The 23,163-nt window shown below is 37.4% G+C and overlaps 1 protein-coding gene across 1 annotated transcript in view; it reads left to right on the forward strand.

Annotated features, from left to right (window-relative positions):
- CDC73 (cell division cycle 73) overlaps positions 1-23,163 on the forward strand; it is a 98,213-nt gene that overhangs the window by 70,062 nt on the left and 4,988 nt on the right. The window contains exons 11-15 of the mRNA XM_068690178.1: positions 8,924-8,981; positions 11,877-11,912; positions 12,226-12,313; positions 20,018-20,179; positions 22,061-22,161. Of these exons, the coding sequence (XP_068546279.1) occupies positions 8,924-8,981; positions 11,877-11,912; positions 12,226-12,313; positions 20,018-20,179; positions 22,061-22,161 (445 nt within the window). The remainder of the gene's footprint in view (positions 1-8,923; positions 8,982-11,876; positions 11,913-12,225; positions 12,314-20,017; positions 20,180-22,060; positions 22,162-23,163) is intronic.

The raw sequence follows: 23,163 nt of genomic DNA on the forward strand, positions 1-23,163 counted from the left end.
CTTGAGAATCCTGAGGAGCACAAGGTTTTTCTGTGACATTTTCCTGTATTAAATATGGAAAGCATAGGAAACCGGAGGCTTTGAAACTCCTGAACTTCAGTATTTCAAATGAGATGGTATTAATATGCTGCTTATGAAGTTCATAGGTTCGGTTCTTGAAATATATGTATGTTCATGAAAAAAAATACACGTACGTATGTGTTTGTGTGCACATATATTCTTATGAACCCCAAAAGTACCTTCATGCTCTGATTTAAAATGCAGGAACATGTCTTCAGGGATTTATTTTTGTTAAAATCTGTATGTAAACATTTTGATCCTGCAATGGATGCAGTGTCTTCAAAGAGAAACCTCCTGAAATATTTTGTTTTACTTGATACAAATGTATGAAATCACCAGGCAGAAAGAAAACAGCATTGCATTTGAATATCAGCTCTGGTCATGCCAGTTCTCCAAATAGTGCTTTTTCCTATGGCAACTATAGCAAGCCCGTACATAGAAAATGCAAGGTACTTTGCATCTGTTTACTCAGAGTATTTTTAGTGAAATTGAAGTTTAGTCAGAAGGTGACCAGCACCGTAGTGCTTGGGGGCAGATGGCCACGTGCTGGATGTCCCAGCTTCTCTCTGGTGAGAACTGGGAACGGGTTGGCTCCTCTGATCAGATCATCACCTTGCTGACGTGCGTGATGACGTTGCAGGTGAGCGAAGGAGATGAGGAACAGAATCTGCCCTGAAAGTAAGGGGTGTGTTCCCCCACCCTGACCAAAAGTGCTTTTCTTGCAGAAGCCTTTGTCTCAAGGTATTGGTGCAGTTCCCGTATGTTTTGACCTTGAATAATGCTGCGTTTGTGTACAGCGCTTGGCAAACAGATTTCACAGGGGCTTTTCTCATAGTACAAACTGTAAACATAAGGCTTAAATGAGGCATTTGACAAAGGGAAAATGATTGAATTTGTGTTCTGGCTGTGGGGAAGTGATACCTTTTGCTGCTATTAGGATGGAGGCTGCTTATCCCTCTTGTTAAGAAGCAAAGTCCATCCGTTGCACCTCCCCGCACACCAAAAATGTATCTTGTTTTGATTCACTTACCATCTTTGTGGTATATGAGATTTTTCTGTTCAGTCTGTTTTATAAATTGCTTGAATTAAAACAAGAAGATCTGTAGAGTAAGAGCAGGATAGAACCTGTTTTTTGTTTGTTGGGTTTTTCTGTGTGTGTGAATATGGTGTTAGCTTGGTTAACTTTAGTTCTTTGATACAATTTTTTTCATACAATTTAAAATAGTCATGTGAAGTTATGGGACAGGACAAATATAAACAATATACTGTGTTTTTTGTAAGCATGCTAAGGTGCCTGACCCTTCCCAGTTTGAGGGAATTATAGCGCGTGGATAACTACAGCCTATGTGACTACAGAAATCACCATTTGTTCTTCCTGGACCAAACTACGAAATTTTCGCAGTAAATTACTGCTTTAACTTGCTTGTACAGGTATCACTTCTCTTTTAGTACTTTGTCAACATTTTTATTGCTGATACCCAAGCTAGTGTCTCAATGCACTGTCTGTTGATATACGGGCTTTGATAGATGGTATAGGTAGGAAAATTAGTATTGTGTTTGCATATGGCACAGAGCACGTATGGATGCATTTTTTTCCTTTTTGTATTATTTCTTATTTCCCATATGTGCAATTGCTGTCTCTTAGCCTGTGCTGCAAGTGGGTGACCAAGGCTCTGGTGAAGTGTATTAGTGTACAACTCACTCACACAGTAAAGAAATACAGAAAGAGTTGAGAAAATTAGAGATGGCCAAAATTTCAGTGCCAGCATTACTCAAGTGATTGCATGCATTTCTACCTGAACGTTACTAGCAGCCTGTTGCAGGCCTCAAGTTCATTACTTTTTCTGGACTCTTCCCTGGCCTGTGAATGCTCAAAACAGCCCTTTCTGTGTTCCTCGAGGAACACTGTTTCAGGATTTTGTCCTGATAATTAAAGTCATAGTGATTATGTGGGAATTCTCCTTCATCTCTCAGGCCACAGCCACCCAAGACAATTAAGCTTCCTTGCAACGTAATGCAATATGTAACTATGGTGTGTGAAAGTCACTGCAAGCTGGGATTGCTAAAGTTGGTAAGGTATGGAAGAGTAATATTAAAACTTCATTTTTTTCAGTGAATAAAAATAGAAAGAAGATAGTATCAGGATGAAATGTAGCTCAGAAAAGGTGGTGCTGTCTAATTTGTTTATCAGATAGTCATGGGGGGAAAAAAAAAGAGGTTTTTAATAGCTTCCTACATCTTAAACGTTAAAATCTCAATGTGGTAGCATCCCTTGGTCTAGGAATAGAATTACCTGAGGAGAGGCAGGAAAGAAGAGCTTTATCAGTTTCTGTTGCACTGAGGCTTTGAATAGCATCACATACAGTTGCTTGGATTTTCGTTCAGTTTGGCTGTCTTGGAAAAATTTTCACACGCGTGAAGGATCTGTCTGTATTCGTTTAGGCACCTGCAGAGCTTTTAAAAATATTCTTCTCACACAAAGCATTTCATGAGTCTTTCCAGAAGCTACAAAGGAACCTTTTTGAAGTCTTTTAAGCCTTTTCCTCTGCTCAGTTATCTCTCACCAAATGCAGGTGTAAGTGGGATCTTCCCGTTGCTCCATACTGAGCAACGTTTTCTTTAATGTGCATATGACAGTTCCCTTTAATACCATTTCCAAGCATGATGTGAATAGAGAAACGATGGTACTTTTCTGTGTGTTTAGTGTTTGACTGTCAGCAGTGCTTTTATGCAAATAGTTGTTTCAGCCCCATATTCTATGATGTTTTTGGTGAAGAAACGCTTCATGTAAGTGTCTGGCTAATACCTGCAGTTTCAGGTGGTATGGGAACTAGAGATTCATGGAGGTGTGAGGTTGAAAGTTGGAGACAAAAACGTTAGGAAATTTTAGGAAGTTCTCATTTCTGCACTTTTCAGCCCTATTGAGTTGATGTGACATACATTCTGATCTTAATATAAAGAAAACTACTAGAGTCTATACCTTTGTACCTGACTTCTGAGAAAGATGAAACAATCCTTTTGTTCTCAAACTGTATTTGTCAAAAAACTTACGGATTGCCATGTAATATGCATGAGTCCAGCTCAAATAATTAACTCCCTCCCAAACAAAAAGTTCTAAGCAAAAATAAGGTTTCACTGATAATCTGCTTTTCACATGCTTCAAGGGAATGAGTCATTTAAACATACGTAGATATATGATAGGTAGGTCTTTGATTCAGAAGAAATAACCCACCAAAAAGTTCTCTTTGCAGGTTCTCTCTAAATCTCTCTCCATTATGAGTTGTTCTTGTTTGATGGAAACAGTTTGTCCCCCAGGAAAATGGAAGTGCGTGCATGGCTGGCTTCTCTCCTGCTCCAGATTCGTAATCCAACAGCGATAGTTGGTTCTTGGTGATACCACCATAGTTTTCTGCCATCCTCACTTGCCTCTCCTTTCTCCTTCTCCCCTGTAATTATAGTGTTGCACTCTTTGAGCAGAGACTGATTTTCTTGGAGTTGTGCAATGTATGTACTAACTTCAACAGTATTTCCAAAACATGGCCCCACCTATAATGAAATTTGCCATGTCTTTGTAAGAAGATGAGCATTAAGTTTTCTTTCGTGCAACTGCTTTTGGGGATTAGCAATCTCCCATCAGCATTTTTCCCTCAAACTGTGCTTGAAAAGACATGGTGTTCAGTGCAAGTAGTTTTTGCATTTTGAATAAATGATTAATTTACTAATTTTTACTCACTCCTTTTGTCTTATGTCACATGAGCTTTTTAGTTGTCCAAGCGGTGAGGCAGTGGTGCTGCTTTCCTTATGTAACGAGTATCGAAGCGCTTTGATAACAGTAAATATTTCCCTTTTAAATTCATTCTATAAAAATAGCTTTACTTCTGCTTCAATTCCCCGTGTATTTTTTTGATTATAAGGAAGTTGAAACAATGTAAATAGTAGAAATGACCTTTTTATTATTACTGCAATCAACACAGGATAACATGACTAATATTAGCAGTATTTGTACAACAGTTAAGGTTCTGTTATCAAATTCTATTTTATTTTACAGTGTAATTTAAATTTAGAAAGGCAGCAAAAAGCTTGCAATTTATTATTTAAATATCTGTCTTGGGGGACTGCGTATGCATATTTGTGTGCATAGAAGGATGCAAATGAGCTATACCAGCTTCATGTGTAAATAAAACAATTATGTGAAATGCTCTTTAAATTTCACTGAGATTTTCTTGATACAAATAGAAGCCTGAAAATTCTTATGAAGATTGCAGAGGCAGAGCAACTCAGTTGGATTGTTTTGCTTGGTTCTTTGGAAGATTTCATTTTGGAGGCTTTTAAGGGCTTAACATTTTTAGAACAAAGCCCTACATTTTCGGAATCTAAGCTATGTATATGAAATAGATAAATGATTGTATCAAGCTTAAAGTAGGGCATCCAGAGCAGATGTTCTTGAAGTCATCTGATTGTTTTGACTTTGTCGTACATTAATGATGTGTTCAAGAATTAATTTCTAGAACTGCAATATTCTTCTCAACCTCTGCAGTTGGTTTAGACTGTCTTGGTTCTTTAGCCTGTCTTTAGTACAACTTTCAAAGGCTTAATACTTTAAATCACTCACACAATGATAGTAGAGTTGCTGGTAATTAAAATGTTTTTGTACTGTCTTCTCTAAATCAAGTAGGTAAATTTGAAGTCTGTTCTTTAAAATTTTTTTACAAGTGTACTATCCAAATGTATTTTTTTTTTCTTTCTCATTTGAGATCTGAGTGTTGCAGCTTTACTATATTCACCTTTTTGAATAGAAATGAGCTTGGATGAATTGTCTTCCTTCACGGATGCTGAAGCTGAAAGCCACTTAATGTTCTAAGTACAAGTAGTTGCTAATATTTTGGCAGAATCAACTGTTACTTCTTTTCCTATTTCTGTGTAGGAGCATGCAAGTTACCTAGTAACTTCTAGATTTTGGTGCGAAGGTCTTGTACTACTAGAAATTGTAAACAAGAATGAAATACAAATTAAATTTGCTAAATTAAAAAAGCCACAAGATGGCATCAAATTGTCGATTCTATCCTTTACTCCTAACCTTTTCTTAAAGGTCAAAATATTAGATTGTGTGGATCTCTATGTAGGAACAGTTGAAATAGTGAATGTGCAGTGAAATAGTTGCAGTTCTTGAGTTATTCCCTTCCAGCATTTGTGGCTTGTGAAGCAACAGTTTTATAAACTTTTAAGAGCTTTTTGTGCCTCAAGAGAATGAAGTATGGCTTTTAGGGGTCTAACATGGTAGGAACCATTAATATGGACAAATTCTACTGGAAAGCGCATGCAGCGTCGTATCTGTAGCTGATGTGATGAAATCCAAGATAATATTAAGGTTTCAGGTTGCTCATGAATGCCTAAATACTCATCTTTAATATAAATCACAAGTAAATATATGTAACCTTCTGTTGTAAGGTAGCAAAACTAAACCAAGTAACGTGTTTCTGATTAAAATACCATGTTGTGTAGTTGTCTTAAAGAAGATTTGTATTTTTCAAGTTACATGGGTTTGTTACTAAATTGGTTTCAACTTATGAATATTCACAGTATACTCCTTAACAGTCTAGAGTGGCTTATGCATAAGAATTAGGTATGTCGTCTTTGAGCAAAACTGTTAAGTGCTCAGAAACTTTGAGGAAATGAATGTTCTTTAAATAGCTAAACAGTGATTTCTGCTGCTACTGATGCTCAGGGTACAGCTGCACAAACAAAAGCCCCCCTAATTGGAGTTGGAATTGGCAGTGTGTCTAGTTACTTAAGGGTAACTTTCAAATTTCTAATGTGAAGTTTTTAATGTAAGATATCTTACTGTGCACTCACTGAGAAATAAGCTACTGTATTTACAAGGACGTAGCTTTTCTGAGGCAACTTCTCATTTGCCTACTCTAACGGCATAAATTAACAGCCACGCTTGCTGTGTGTGGTTAAAGGAACCCACTATAATATTTACTCTGTCAGCTTGATCTTTTTTTCTCTCTGAGAGAAGCCATCATATATAATTCTGTGGTTATACGTGCTTTGTAAACAGAACTCATGCCATAAATTAGTGCTTTGTCATAGGAAAAACCTACACCTCTACGGGGATGCTCTTGAAAAGCATTCAGTTTGTATCTAAGCTCAGTACCTTTTGTTTTCAGGACGGTGTGAAATGTTGCTGAAATTATCTTTCTGACGATTTTCTTCTAGAAAGCATCTTTTTTCCCGTCACATATCTTGTCAACCATAACTGCTTTGTACTTTCATTTTTTCTCCGTCTTAATAGCATGCTTTCCTTAAAAAAATAAATAAAAAGAAAAATCTGTGGTTAAAGTACTGGCCACTGCAACTACATTTTCTTTAAATGATAGAGGGTGGTAATTTCAATTAATAGAAGGTGGTGATTAGGTCACTTGTGATCTTAAGGTGACGAGAGGTGATGAATCAGTGGCAGAGGAAGGGTGTGTACCTTCAGTGGGTGACAACTGATCAGTGTCTGGTGAGAAGCCAGCATATCTGGGGCTGTGAGCTGAGATTCATCCGTGAAATTATCACAGTCTAAGGCGGTGATTTACAAAACTAAAAGTCGTGACCTCCATCATTTTATTGATTTTGCAGAAATTGTTCTTACAAATGGAAAGGTCATGGATGTAGAATTGGTAGCTGTGTTTTTGTGTCTACTCATCTAAATGAATTTATTTCCTACCATTAATCACATACTTTGATGTTATGCTTGCAATATTATTTATTTATTTTGCAGCTGAAATGTTCTTAAAGCCTTGCCTTTTCCTTTCAGGCCTCTGCACAGGGTTTCCCATTCATCACTTCAGAGAGTTCAGACAAAAGTATGGGGAAAAAAGTCATTTGCAGGCTATGTATGTCACTTGTGACTGTATATTCTGGTGCTTTATGGAGATTTTGGTGAAGAGAAAAATCACAAGCACAAGTCCTGTGGAAACTAGAGCAAGGCTTTGTGACTGCCATTTTTTCCAAGGCTGCAGAAAACCTTGAGCATATTTGAAGCAGCTCCTTTGTCCTACTCCCATGGCAGCTGCCATAGGACCTGTAGGTCTGTTCGAGGTATTGGAAGCACTCAGTAAGTGGAAGGGAAGGCAGAAAGGCTGCAGTATTGATTCAGCAGGGGAGGAAAGGTGAATGGATGCATGGGATTGCAGATAATAGTAGTTAAGCATCCAAAGAAACTAAATTGAGTTTGAAATCTGCAACTTAGGATCGCTAAGTGATGCTGGAAGTGATGTTTCTGTAGCTTGTGGGCTTGCTTTCTGTTTCATTAAGGTTCTGGGACTTCAAAGACATGCCATGGGAGAGTTTTTGGTATTTCTTCAAAATGTGCCATTAGAGCACCACAGGAGCAGCCTTTTCACATAGAAAATTTTAGTTTTCTATGGAAACAGATGCGAAGTTTTATTTCTACTTTCTTGGCTAAAAGAAAGGCGATGCAGTTTTAAATAGTGGTGGTTTCTCAGTTGCAAGGTTTCTCTCAAAGATAGGCAGCCTTTGCTGCTGCTCTTCCTTCAGAGTGTGCTATTCGGATTTTCATCATTTTCTCAGGAATTGCGGTGAAAGGACAGAGGCAAAAGTACCTTTTCTTAGATATTAAAACAAGTCTTAAAATAACAGTTACTGACTCAAATGCCCTACATAGATGTTGCTATTTTAACAATCAGAAAAGAGTACAGAAAAATTCAGGATTAATCCATTTCTTTCAATCAAAGGTTAAATCCTAATGCTAAAGATTAATGGGAGCTTGCAGGATGTAAAAAGCTGTGTTCTCACTTTCATGGTGGAAACTTGAAAGCAGGTTCTTTGTGTTAATTAAATCATGGAACTTGAGGCTCCTTGCATGCGGTCTCTTGCTTTTTAGGTTTTTTAATTTTGAATTCCAGAACATACTGTTATTTATGTATGGACATAAAGATGTGATAGCACCATACCGGAGTCTTTCGAAAAAGTTTTTCCTAGGCTAAGATTTCCGACCTTACCGAGTGTGTCTCAGATGGAGGATACACTCACATAGTGCTTAATGTTCAGATAAAATGCATGCTTGGTTTTGTGTTAAAGGTTTTCTGTTAGCCTTGCAAATTGAAGTGGCTGGGTTCTGGTTATTTTCTTTTTCTTTTGTTTGGTTGTTTTTTTTATGCCGTTGGTAATACATGTATTGTTCAGTGGGGCTTCACAGAAATCACGAAGAGCAGAATTTGTTCTTGCAGAAATTTTATGTTGCTTTAAAGTAGACGTGTGACCTCACTTTTCTCTTACATGGTGTGTTGACTCTGCAGAGTTAACAAGAATAAATAGTAGTACAGGTCTTTTGTTTGTTACATTAAGGTAATTGGATAAGGCATGAGCAGAACTAATTATCATGAGAGTGCTATTTCTGTTCACTAAAACTCTTCAAGGCAGGAATACATTGCAATTCCTTGGTCCTGGCTTTCCATCCTAGAGCATAAGCAGATCATGTTTTGAAATTTCTGTAGCCAATTTCCATATTAACTCTTAGTTACAAGTGATCAGGTTTAAAATGAAGCAGTACTATAAGTAAGAAAACTTTCTTTGAATATAGAAAAATGCTTCTGATGGGCATCTGATGGTTAAAAGGTAAACAAAGAAACAAACAAAAAAAGGTAAAAGCTTATCAGGTTCTCTGCTCCCCCGCATCTAAAACAGGATCTGTAAAGAGTTTTGAGTATGTTCAATATTTTTTTTCTCCTTTTTAATAGAAACACTCTGCCCTCATTTTCAGTAGATCCTCTGTAGCTCTGTGTTCATTTAAAAATATATGTACCTGACAAGAAGGCCAGCTATTAATGTTACCTTTTCTGTCTCTTCAAAGGAAGGTGCTTCTGCTCGAAAAACACAAACGCCAGCAGCACAGCCGGTACCACGACCAGGTAGGGTGACATCTTTTCATGCTTTTGCTCCAAGCAAGTATAAGCTTTGGAGAAGTTGTATTTAAAACTTTGGTTACTGAAGAATGAAGTGGGGATCCTTTTTGTGGCTTTTAATGGCATATGTGTTGGAAATGACACATGACCTTCTAGTTAGTTACACCACACGTAGCCTGAGAATTGAAATGTTCTGGTGCTTGGGTTCATTCTGTTCAGCGTGTTTGCTCAGTCATCCTGTCGAAAGGACGTGACAGTGAAATTGAAAAGTGTCAAGTGAAAAACTTGGTTATAAGGTTAGTAGTTCAGAAAGCCTTTTCAAATATGTAGTGAGAGTTGGTTAATATATTAAGGGGAAACAACCTAAATACAAAAGCCAGTCTCAGAAAGAGTTGTTATACTTCTTCAATATATCAGAAAGACAAGTATTTCTCTGTGTGTTATCATTATTTCTCACACTTCTTAGCATGTAAGATATGTGTAATGAAGTCAGAATCTTCAGCTGGATTTTTAAATTCCCAATCTAATAGACTTCAGCTACCAAGTCAGTTCTGTACATCAGACTGAATTTCCAATTGAAGTTCAAAGTTAGAAAGATGTAGGTGGTTTTTTTTTGTTTGTTTTAATGAGAAACCCATCAAAAAAAGATAGAGGAATAGTGTAAAAATGCAAACAAAATCGGTGCTTCCAAACAGCGATGTGCATGGCTGTACTTCAGTTACGTGTTATGAGAATTTTTGGTTTGTTGGAAGAAAGTTTCAGGTGAAAGGTATGATTTAAGAATGAGAAAATAGTTACTGTTATGAAGTGTTAAGGAGGGATCACTTTGGTTTTTGTCAGTAGTGTTTTTTTTTTGTTTTGTTTTGTTTTGTTTTTTTTAAATCAAAGCTGCCTTTCTAAATGAGTATGCTTTTTTCTAGAAGTTCTGCTGGAGTGTACTGTGTTCTTGTTTAGATTACTGAGAGCTTTGAATACGTGCCTTGCTAATTCCTTGAGCTTTATTTGTAGGATTTAATGCTTTAATATTGTAAAAGGATTCATCCCCCAAATCTATTCTAATATTGAATATTCTCACAGCATACCTAAATGCTGTTTTGCGCAGGTTCTTCTGTTTGGTTATTTAGGTACCAGAAAGGTCATGCTGCCTGTCATACTTATCTCACTGGCCCTGTTGAGCATAACAATGCAAATGAAGCTGACAGACAGCAGTATGAAAAGGGTAGAAGTAGCAAGAGCAGAAATCTGACTGAATTGTCACAGGTCCCTACTTGCTACTCGTAGTTTCATGTGCATTAACTGACAGAAGTGTATTTTTTATACTGATGTTGCCCTTCTCTATTCCACTAGCTTGCCTTCATACTGTTGAAAGGAGAAAAAACAGTCTGAAGAAATATATAATACTACATTCCAAAAAAGGATTTCTTCTTCTGCATGTTCTAGGACATTTGGGGCTTTGAACCTCAGGAGGGAGGGAGTGTCTGTTCATAGTGGTGACAGTATTTAAATGTGCAATGTACAGGAGGTTGCATCATTGCACATAGAAGGATTAGCTGGATTGATGGAAACAATTCTACAATGCTGATTTGAACAAATATTTATTTATTTATTTATTTTTGTTGGGGGGGATGCTATTTAGATGATCTAGTTTTCCGCTAACCTGTCTCAGTACAGCTATCACATTTCTTACAGATGCTTTTTTTCTTGGCAGCTGATGCTGTCCATATGTTTCAGGAACTTTTTTTACAGTAAGGAGATACTTAAATTAAAAAATAAAGTAAAAACATTGGGTAGGTAAAATTCAAGTAGTTCAATGTAGTATTGCCAGTTATATCTGTGCATTTGACAGTGTTAGGAAAAGATAATTAAGGATATAGTCTCAATATTTCAACAATGGCAACTGTGTGGTGTGAATATTTATAATGTTCTAGCCAGTTTCTGAAACAGTTGGTCATAAATAAACATGAGCAAGTTGGTGCTATGAAATTGGAAGTCAATTAATGAAATTTGTCATGCATAGTAGCAGTTGAGACTTAAGGTACAGTCTGCATCAATCTTTTTACTACTGACTTTTCTAATTTTGTGAATTAGGATAATGGTAATTATTAAGCACAATAGTCCTTTCTTTAAGTTAGGAATCTTGAAAACTCTAATTTATTAAAACTGAACTATAAAATATTTATTTGGAGAAAGCCAGGTTATTCGGTAATAGCACCAAAGCGAAGAAACAGGTGCTTTTCCTATGTTCCACCTTTGGACTGAAATACCTCCCAAAACTAGGAGGTCATGAAACATGGAAGACTAAAAAGGAAACTCTTTATTGTGGGGGAAAATCTAACTAGGGGGATAATTGCAGTCAGAAACTAACCCAAATAAGTCTGAAGCTGTCAAAACTTAGCTTGTAGAAAGTTCTGCATGTCTGAAGGACAGCTAATCCCATGGATCTCATTTACTGTAACACCTACTTGTGAAAAGGTGAGGATCTGTAAAGATTGTCTTGCTGTGAAACAGTCTTCCTGTTGGTTCAGCACAGCTGAGCTTGGGATCCACAAGCAGCTTGCTTGAAGATTGCTGGCAGTGTTTTCAGTGCTGTACTGTCCTTTCCATTTGGGGAGGATAGAGAAAGATGACTACGTTCAGAAAAAGTAGAGGAGATTGACTCAACTGTACTTGCATCTGTTTTCAGACAGTCAAAAGCTGTTTGTCTGCCGAATACTGAGACCCAAATTATAAATCCCCTCTTCAACTTTGTGTATTGCTTCTCTGAAAATGATCTAACAACTATAGTGTGACTCCTGCGTCTCAAAACATTGAAAAGTGAGATAAACATTGAAATGTTTTGAGTCTTAGCATTTGTATTATGTATTACTCATTCTGTTGTATATTCTGTGTTTTTTTTCTCAGTTTCTCAAGCAAGACCACCTCCAAACCAGAAAAAAGGTTAGTCATTTTTAGTCACTGTCCTTTTCATTTTTGTGTGAATGATGCCCACACTTTCTTTTGCTGGAACCACAAGCAAACAGAATTGTATTCTGCTAAATATGTGATTACCAATATTTAGAGACTCCTGATATAGGGATACGCTTTCTATGGTGAATGAAGACCTTCAATTTAGATATTTACTACAGTTTCCCTTGAATATTTACCATAATCAAGGTCTGTTAAGCAAAATTTTGGTTTTCTGTACAGCTCCTTTAATTAAAAAGAAAAAGGAAAAAAGAAGGCAAGAAATATAACTTGATTTTCTCTACAGGATCTCGAACTCCCATAATCATCATTCCGGCAGCCACAACCTCTTTAATAACAATGCTTAATGCAAAGGACCTTCTGCAAGATCTGAAGTAAGTAGCTGATTAGAACATACTAGAACATCCTGTAATACTGTATAAAAAATTGTTGTCAGATAGAGAGTTTTACTAGTACCAAATTAATAAACAATCAGGAGGGAGTTTCTTTTGTCTCACGACAAACTAGTTTTACAGACGAGATTATGAAAGAAATGTATGCTTCATGAATAGTGGTTAAAAAAAAGGCAAAAAAAAAATATCAGTGTTTGCACAATTGAGCCAAATGGACAAATTAGAAATGGTACTGTAAGACTTTCTCAATGACTGGAGTGGCTTTCCTCTTATGTAATGTATATGCATACATGTCCAAGTGATAACAAACGCTTACCATGGAAAAAGGCTCAGAGGAGTTAAGAAGGATGATCACTAATCAAGCACACAACTGCTTGGCTCAAAAGGGACCTTAAAGACCATCCAGTTCCAACGCCTGTGTAGGGATGCCACCCAGTAGACCACGTTGCCCAGGGCGCCATCCAGTCTGGCCTTGAACAACTCCAGCAAGGGGCATCCACAGCTTCTCTGGGCAACCTGGTCCAGTGCTTTACCACTCTGAGTAAAGAATTTCTGCATAACATCTAATCTAAATCTCCCCTTTTGGAGTTCAAAACCTCCTCTTTGTCCTATCACGATCTGCCTGTGTAAAAAGCCACTTGCCTTCTTTTTTATAAGCCCCTTTAAGTACAGAAAGGGATTGTGCAGCTCAGAGAATGCAGGAGATGACCACAGCTATGGTAAGGGAAAAGAGATGCAGAGGTTGGCCTTTTAGATAAATGGCTATAGTAGCTGAGCAGATGAACTGTTTGTCTAAATGGTCTTCCTTGAGGCAATCAATAGAAGATGTTTACTTGTAGAGCCAGCCATACCACCAGGAGAGAGGTTTATATGTTGCCTAGCCCAACACAGAGTATTAAAAACTGAACAACCAAAAAATGAGCTTTGAAGAGAACAGGCTTGAGCTTTCTTCAACGCATATTTCTTCCCAGTGGCTGGGGACACACAGCATGGTGGTGATGAATATACAGTGACTGGTAATGAGAATCTGTCTGTATTGCAATCTATCTCTGTATTATACTTGTATATTACATTTGTGTGTCGACTTCAGTTCATTGCTGTATCACCCTACTCACTCAAAATCCCATGTAGTGTCAAAACTATACCCAAATAAGTATATTCAATGTTAACATTAAATTCTTCCCTTTTGGAACATCTAAAATACCCTGGTCAGAAAGTATTGGACTCTCACACTAATTGGCACTTCAGACAAGATATACTTGAGAGTAAATGTTACTCGGTAAAAATTCAGTAATAATAGGGCTTTTGATTTAGCAGTATGCTTGTGAATAAGAGTCTATAGAGTAAGTTGTGCTTCAAGTAAGGTAGGGTAGTGTTAAGACCATCCGCAAAAGGGACTGCTACCCTTTATTAGGGTATAAATAAATAAAGTACCAAGAAAGATTGGAAAAAAGGTAGTCAAGTTTTAAAAAAGAGAAGTGGAAAAGTGGGACTTCTTATGGGTAGAATAACATTGCACTGATTTCAGTGATACTTAGGATTAATTTGAAAAATTGAAAGATTCTGATAAGTTGAAAAAAGGAAACGGAGAATCAAAGTTGTGTTGTTAGGAAGGTGCTTGACAGCAGTAGTGAAGTTAGAAGGCGATATATAAGAATTGATATGCTCTAGAAACAGTTACAAAAGATGACATGATACATGTACATAAAACAGTGTATGCAGAGGATGAAATCAGAATACATTCTTAAAAGCAAAATCGCAGTCTCATATCTCAGCCAACCTCTGCATGCAGAGGGATCACTTGCTCTCGAGGACAAGGAGTGGTCAGACAGTGGTCAGACTCTGACAGTGTGTTCAGTCTTTCTTTGCCAACATGGCTGTAACGTCTTAGAAGCTACATACGCATTGATACCAGAAAGATGGGAGATGTTATTTTTGTTTAGCAATCATTATTAAATGTCTCCGTGCAGAAGTAGTAGGTATTCTTTTTTAAAGTTCCTATACAGCAAAAATGATAATGAAGCATTATCAGTAAGAATTGATGAAAATTCTTTTAGGGGAGTAATACTGAGTTGCTAGAATTGATTTATTACATTGCAGTGCGCTAGAATATGGCAGTTTACAAATGCTCTTGCTTAAATAAATGAACCTATCAGATTCTAAAATTTAATTTGTTATGGCTAAATGCAATCAACATTATACTTTGCTTCCATCATGGCAAGGTAGAAATCAGTATTGTGTTTTTAATAAACAAAAACTTGTCTGACAGACCACGGTGTTTAAAGTTGCCTGTCTGTTAATATCAGTCCATTTTTCTGAAACAGTCATTTTCACAGAAAAATATACTGTTATAGATAGTTTGCACCAGTAGTCCGTTCAAAAAGTGGATAGTTATTCTTTCTTCCACCTTCAGCACTTCTCCTATCCTTTATGAGACTTTATACACTTGTTTTTGAAAAATAGTCTGTCCATATTGTGGTGCTAAATTTTTAGTGGAATCGCCCTAGAATTTTTTCAAACAGCACTGTGAGCTACAAGGTGCCTTCAGATCTCTAGCTATTCCTGGCTTCTAGATTACTGCCACATGCCACCAAAGATCTGGTAGGCATGCTGGACTCTTAAGGCCTCTTATGAAATATTTAATTGGTGAGAAGGCTGGCTTTTAACATTATGATTTAATGTGCGAGCAGTTACTAGATTGATCTAATTGTGTTGACAGAGCAAGTTGCTTGTTTATGTGGGTTTTTATGGTTAAGAAACAATTACATAAGCACAAGCCCTGGATTTTAAATCTGTGCAGTTCATGACTGTGGTGCAGGAATAGATATAATGGAATAAGGCACCTGGATGTCATCTCTAAGTATATCCGTGCTAGGAAGGCTGCACTGTTCCCAGCTCCATGGGGGCACAATTACAGGTAGCTTCTCTAGACTTGCTCCTAAAGAAGGCTGAGCTTGAGTGCAAAGAACTTGATCCTGGGAAGGGAAAAAAGAATAAGGGAACAAAGGAAGACACTGACATAATTAACAGGTATCGAAGACAAAGTGAAGAAGCAAGGGATGTTGATGAATCCGAAATGCAATAGCAAAACTCAGAAGAGCAAAATATTAATTCAGCTGTGACAGCTCTAGCACTTTTCTAGAAGATATGCCACCTGGCCTGTAATTTTTGCATTTCAAATTTACCGAAGTATTTTGTTTAGGAATGGCTGCGGGGTTTGTTCTTAATGTTCAGGTATTCAGAGTGTGGAACTGGCCTTGATGTAGAATGATAGATATGGGATGATTTTGCAGGGAAAAAGAGTTGTGTAGTTTCTGCCTTGAGTCACCACCTTCTGTAATTCATTCTCCACTTTCAGCTAAATTTGACAGAACAGCGATTCGGAAGCTGCATTTCATTTGCCACAAGCTTTGGAATAAAAAAAAAAAAAATCTATCCACGTGAAGAAACACCAAAATTAATGAGGAAGAAGCAGATAGATTTGAATTTCTTGTATTTTTAGAGGTAATCAGCCTGCTTGTTAGCTGTGTCAGAGACCAATGGTACAGCACAAGGAGGAGGGGATTTTTGGAGCAGGAGGAGTGTTTGAAGGGCATTGCAGAGGAGTTTGCTAGGAAACGTAAGAGAATCCCCAGAATTCAGGTGAGGCATCTCTGGGAGGATGAGGCACGCAGGGCTGTTTGGGTAGGAAGGCTCTGGCATGTGTGTGAGCACACTGCTCACAGGCTCCAGTGCTGGCTCCCTTACTGTTCTGTGAGGTGTGCTGTAATAAAGAAGGAGAGTTTGGGTTATGTGGGACAAGAGTGGAACAGAAATTTGTATCAGGAAGATGTAAACATTTAGGTGATGAACATAGACTTTTATCGTGCTGATGTTTTTACTTAAGATATGTTTAACCGTAGTCACACTCTGCTTTCTTACCAGATAAATAAAAGCACAGTTAAACTGAATGGGTTGGAAATTTATAATTGGCCCTCTGTTATAAACAACAAAAAAAAAAGCCTTGATAGTTAGTATCAGCAGTTTTGCACAGCTAAAAATGATGTAGCAAACAAACCCTTTTTGAAACTTCTGTTAAAGTACAGTTTCTCTAACTGCTATGTGTGCCCAGGCAACTCACTGAGATTTATTTAACTTTGATATGGAGCAAACAGTCTGAAAGACTCAGGGATGATGGGTTACAGAAGTGCCTTGTTCTCTTGCGGAGGTAGGTATATGAGGCTTTTGACACTGTAATCAAATAAGAAATAGTGAGAGGGTTGTACAAGAAGTCTCAAATTCTAAACGTAATCCAATCTGCGTTGTGATGAGCTCAGTTACTGTCCAGCACTGGAGTTGCCTTATCCTCTGTTCATGCATTTTTCAGAAGGCCCAAATTGGGAGGCGGAAAGCATTGACCTGACCTGAGTGAAAGCGTTTTAAAGTTAACGCGAGCAATTCCTATGAGTTTAGAGCTTAGACACAAGCAGTTCTGGCAGTTCAGTAGATGGTGTCTTAAAATTTACCTCCCATAATTTGATCTTGCTCAATCACTTGCCTGTTTCCCTTAAGGAAAGGGACCTGCTGCCTTTAATTGTGGAAGCGCACCAATTTTTATGCAAATACTGATTTTGGCAACTAACAGCAACAGGATTGAGCACTATTAATTTCCTAGTAAGAGTATAAATATAAAGATGGTTTCTAAATAGGTGTGGGATCACTTTTTTTTTGACGAGGGAATAGTAATCTGGAGAAGCAACAAAAATGTAAGCTACTGCACAGTCAGGCTTCAGAACACATTTCTCGTGTATTGCATGATTAAAAAGGGGTCAAGTACAAACGTGTAGTTAAGCTACCAAGCAGAGTATTGTGGAAAATTACTCCCAAGAGAAGGTGGTATTTTTGCTGTTTTCTTTAATAGTCAGATTTCTTGAGCTTGACTTGTATGTCTGGTGATGGAGTAAGCCTCTCATAACAGAAATTGCTGTATGATTATAAATGGTTCTCAGTTTGGGAGCACATGGCTTTTATTATGCATACTTGCATTTCAAGGATTTTGGAGCAAAGTAGCCATGGATTCAACATGTACTTAATAAATGTTCTGTAAGCTGTCACTTATCCCTCTACTCCATGTATGTGTAAGCATCTCCTTCAATGCTTTCTTTGATAGGCAGCTTTTTTACTCTTCCATTTTGAATCTTCTCATTGTATTGTTTTTTTCTTCAGAACATTCAGATAACAAGGTATTTGCTCTGTCCTGTTCTGTCCTATTCAGACTTCTATATCAAGTAAAATGGGAGGGTACTGTAGTCCAGAAGATACAGGCATTATGGCAACTTCTGGTTTGCCTCAGTTAGGTAACAGTTTTTAGCTGACCACGAACTGGAGAGAAACTTGTCAATAAACTATGATTGAAACGAGTTCTTAGACACAAACATACATGTATGAAGCTAAAAGTAACACTGAAAATGCCTGAGTAAGCCAATATTGGGGTGTTTCAGATATAATTTATAGTGGTGAAATTGCCGGCCTCTTTGTAGAATCAATATTGCTCGTTAATATCCTTGTTCCTCTGACTTGGTAGAGCTGGCTGGGTTTCCAATTAAAATGTGTTTTTAAAAGCCTAAAACACAATATTTAATCTGTAATGTTTCTCCCCAAGCCCTGATACCACTTTCTCGTTGAGTATGAAATGTTAGCAAAAGCCAGTATTTTCAAGAGGGGTGAATAACAAACTTACTTCATTTTTCTTTCCTTTTTACTGTTTCCACAGTAATTTAAAGTGCAGTCCACCTGTTGTTTAATCATAGTCAATTGTTTTTTAGTACTGAACTAAAAATGGGTTGAAGAGAATACCTTTAGAAATGGTTCCAGCAGCATATCCATAGATGCAGTAAACGTTGAGAATGCGCCATCTGCTCTATAATGAAGAGAAATCTTCCCTGTTGTGTGGAGTACTGTGTTTTTAAAATATAGCACCAATACTCCTGATACCTCGTGCAGATAAGTGAAATACACTGTTTCTTCTTGTCAGAACTTTGGAAATGAAGCATCAGAGGTGTCGTGGTTTAACCCGGCCGGCAGCTAAACACCACGCAGCCGTTCGCTCACCCTCCCCCCTCCCTCTCTGGGACGGGGGAGAGAAATGGAAAGTGAAGCCCGTGAGTTGAGATAAAGACAGTTTAATAAGACAGGAAAATAATAATAACAAAATAATAATAAAATAATAACAATAATAATACAATGGTGATAATAGGAAAGTAATAATAGTATGTACAAACAAGTGATGCACAATGCAATTGCTCACCACTCGCTGACCGATGCCCAGCCTAACCCCGAGCAGTCCGGCCCCCGCCCCCCAGCTAGCCACCCCTATATATTGTTTAGCATGACGTCAGATGGTATGGAATACCCCTTTGGCTAGTTTGGGTCACCTGTCCTGGGTCTGTCCCCTCCCAGCTCTTACTGCACCCCCAGCCTGCCCGTTGGCAGGACAGAGCAAAAGGCTGAGATGTCCTTGGCTTAGTATAAGCACTGCTCTGCAACAATTAAAGCATCAGGGTGTTATCAGCACTCTTCTCATCCTAAGCCAAAACACAGCATTCCACCAGCTACTAGGAAGAAAATTAATTCTGTGCTAACTGAAACCAGGACAAGAGGCAAACAGTATTAGTAGTGCGACTGGGTGGTTCTCAATAGGCTGTTAGGAGAAGATGGCTCTGAGCTCTTGCTCTCTCCTTAGGTTTTTTTTTTGCTGGCCTGGTAGGTGATACTGGTCACAACATACCTTTCTGTGATGTAGTTTTACATCTGTAAAAAAGCATGATTTTATCTTTCCTTTTTCATTAGTAACAAACCCTACACTACTCTCACATTTATGATGCTAATTTGAAGAACTGCTGTCTGTATTTTATTTTATTAATGCCATATAGAAGAGGCTCTTGAAATGGAATTGCTTTTTTTTTATAATAAAGATGGGGCTGAAAAATAAAAATTCTGAAATTGATTTGGCGGGTCATTTCTTAACCATTTCTTTTTGTCTTACTGAGATTGTGAGACATAAGGATCATGCCGTCCTTATTTTGTAAGCATAATTTATCTATCAGAGAAGCTTTCTTAAAAAATCCGTAATTGTAGTACATACACTGCAGTAGCCAGATGAATCATCTGATCTTGTAAAATCACTCAATAAAAAAATAGAATAAAATCTGATCCATTTGACCAAAAATCCCAGCTTTCACGAGGAAAAAATAATTTTGATGGGTAGGTTTGATTTCCCTAAGGACAAAAGCTATAAAATTTACTCCAGGAAGCAATGATTTCTTAATGCCTAAGCTTCCCCATGTCTTCACGTGTTATTTATTCTTGATCATTAAAAATAATTTGTTATTGCTGTTCAGCAGGCTATGATCTGGCTTCTCATCTGCAAATGTGTTGGGTAAGGCAGGCAAGACATGCCACAAACATGTAAGAACAGCTCTGGCTGTAGATTTGAGGGGCAGAGGGCCTTTTTAGTACAACTGGTTTTATCACAAAGACTTATGAAACTTGGTCTTCTTGCTATACTGAATGAGTAGTCAGGGAGGCTTGGCATAGTAAGAATGAGGTGGCTTCAGCCAATAATGCAACGTTCCGATAAAGTTGGTATTTTTCCTGTTGATTTGATCAAATTACTTTTGCCTACTGAATGTTTCTTTATTCTCCGAGGTTTGTACCATCAGATGAAAAGAAGAAGCAAGGGTGTCAGCGAGAAAACGAAACTCTAATACAGAGAAGGAAGGACCAGATGCAGCCTGGTGGAACTACAGTCAGCGTTACTGTACCTTACCGAGTAGTAGACCAACCTCTAAAGCTTATGCCACAAGACTGGTAAAATAGATTTCCTCATTACAAAAGTTCTTTATCAGGAGAATGCAGAACGTGGAGGGGACCAATAAAATAATATTAAATTGCATAAGAAGTGAAGACAAGGCTATAAGAATGGGTTTGATTGACTCTATAGGAGTGTTGTCTCCAGGTTAAAATGATATAAAGCTAAATTTCTTGATAGATCTTTCTTAAAAATAACATTTTGTTTTAACAATATGAGCAGCACAGCTGTTTTTAGTTGGTCTGAAATGCTCCAGGAATTCAAGTAAGAATATTCATGAGTTTTCCAGTTTGTGGTACTGTAGCATGCGAGTTGCTGAAGCATGGTCCAAGAGAAGAATCCTCCTTTATTATCTTCTTTCTGAATTAGAGTCTATTGGGAAGATGCATTTGCCAACCTCTTCAACATCTGCTATTCTAACTTTCTTATAATAGTTTAAAGAGGAAAAAAAAAAGCCAACAGTAAAAACAGAAATGCGGTTTCACTAGTTAATCAGATTCAATGAACTGGATTCAATGATAGAAGCTCTCTTCTGAAGGGAGAGCCCCAGTTGGTGGAAGGGAGTGAGAGAGAGCTTTTTGCAGCTTTTTCGTAAAAAGATTTTGTCTCTAAGCCCGTTCTTTGGTACTATGAAAGTATATTTCTCTTTGAATAGGAAAATTCTGGAGAAATACGTTTATTATTTGTGAGGTAATGAATTAGGCAACATTTTCAGTTCTTCGTCAGAGGTGTGATGATTTTAAATGCATGACATTTTTGATGGTTTTGTAGCTTCCAAAGTAGATTTTAGTGGAGGGAAGTATTTTTGGAAAGGTCCTATTCCTAAATTAAGTGTTCTATATTTAAATCTTGAATAAATCACAAGTCAGTGGTTTTGAAATTCTAATACCAAATAGCACTTAAGATGATCAAACCTTAATATCCAAATTGGTAGTTAAAGTGCTTCTGACCAAAGAGATAAAATGATGTGTTTTTATTCAGCTCATTTTTAATCCAACAGAGCATCAGATATTAGCATCTGGAAATCAAAACATGGAAATTCTTGAGGTTGTTGCTTTTAAAGTTTTGTTGTTGCTGTTTTTTCTGTTACCCATTACAAACCTTGCCACACAATTTTAAATGGCAAACCTTAAAGTTTCTGTTTCTCTCTTAAAAAAGATCACAAAGATATCCCTTGATCATTCTTTTCCATTGGAGGTTTGGTAGACTAGAATTAAATTTGGGTGTTAGGTTAGGGATGCAATTATTTGTTCTAGTAGGTAGGAACCATGCTTGGATGATGTAAACGTTCAAGAAGAAGGCAGACTGTATGTGGGAGGACATGTATTCTCAAAGGTTTTTCTGAAAATTTTATTAATATAAAAGCTTCATCATCTTAATCACAAATGTATTGTCTTAAACCGCAGGTAATAGTTACATACCCTCACAATAAATGACGCACTTTGCAACTGGAGGCAGAAATTTAGCAGCTGTCTCTTGCAATAAATTTTTAGAATAAAAGCTAACAGTGTGCGGAATAAAGGCTTTTAAACTGCTGCATCTCAAGTTACAGTCTAATTTGTAGGGGATTATGTTTAAACTGTTTGAACACTTATAAAAAGCAAAACAATGTCCAGAAATAAACACTATTTCGCTATTTCCAATAAATAAATCTGCAAAGGGCAGAACTAAAAGTCTAGGTAATTCAAGTAACGTTTTATTCCTTGCTTTGTAATGGAGAAAATGTAGTTGTACTGAAGGTGCGGTTGTTAAATGTGATATATTACTGTTACAAAAAACAACAACAAAAAACACACTGTTAAGATACATGTTTTCTTGAACAGGCAATGTATTCTAGATGTTCAAGGCCATCAGCATGTTCATCCTTTTTATGTTCACAGGGATCGTGTGGTGGCAGTATTTGTACAGGGTCCAGCTTGGCAGTTCAAAGGCTGGCCTTGGCTCTTGCCTGATGGATCGCCTGTTGATATCTTTGCAAAAAGTAAGGTTTTTGTTCTTGTTTAAGCGTTTTAGGGTTTGTTATTCTGCTTTTAATTTTGTGGTGTTTATGCTCATGGTCAAGTACTGTTGGACTAGGTTGGTTGTAAGAACAGGGTCTTGGGTATTCACACGGATGGCAAAGATTAATGTGTCCTCTGCGACTCTTCTGTTCTGTCCTGTGGAAGCTCGTGGAAATCTTCTCAGAGCTGTTGTCTTTACCAGAGCTTCAGAAATAGCCCCTGTACCAGAAAGGAAATTTACTTTCCAACCCTGTAAAATAGGCAAAAAGGCTATTTAAAGGCTATTTATATAGCACTTTATAAACAACAGGTTTACAGGCTGTCTTCAGATTTCATGACTTGTTTGGAGAGAGGATTAATCACCCAGTATTTCACCAAGAGTTTTGCAAGTATTGTCTGGTGTTTGACAAAAACTTGGTAATAAAGACGGTAATAAGATACAAATACTTCTAATGTGCACGTTAGATGTTTCCACTGTGTAGATTGGAACATTTTTTTTGTTACCACAATTGTGCCAGCATGTTTTGGTATACACAGAGCACTTCTCTTGCACTGTTCACTATTCTAAACGCAAAGTATGCAATAATATCTAAAGAAACTGCAAGCTTCTGTCCACTGTTGCTATTGCTTCATTGTGAAGCTGCGTTAGAAAATAGGCCTTCTTATAGCATCCAGTGTTTTCTGAGCTACAGATTTAAAAATAAATAAATAAATAAAATTCAGTCTGTCATTTTCCATTTAGTATACTGAGGAGATCAGGTTTTGCATTGTGTGCATATTTGGTATAGAAGTAGGACCCCAAAAGAATGCTAGTTTGGGACGCAGAGCGAGGAACAGTCAGAAGGCTAAGGATGCATCTGTGAACCAGAAAACAGAAGGAGTTGAATGAAGGATTGAACAGGTAGTAAGTGAAAGAGCCTTAAATTTGAAATAAAAAGCAACACAGGAGGGTTTAACAGAAGAGACTAATGAAAGAAGAAATA

This window comes from Anas acuta, chromosome 8 (assembly GCF_963932015.1).
Source record: "Anas acuta chromosome 8, bAnaAcu1.1, whole genome shotgun sequence".
Lineage (NCBI taxonomy): Eukaryota > Metazoa > Chordata > Aves > Anseriformes > Anatidae > Anas > Anas acuta.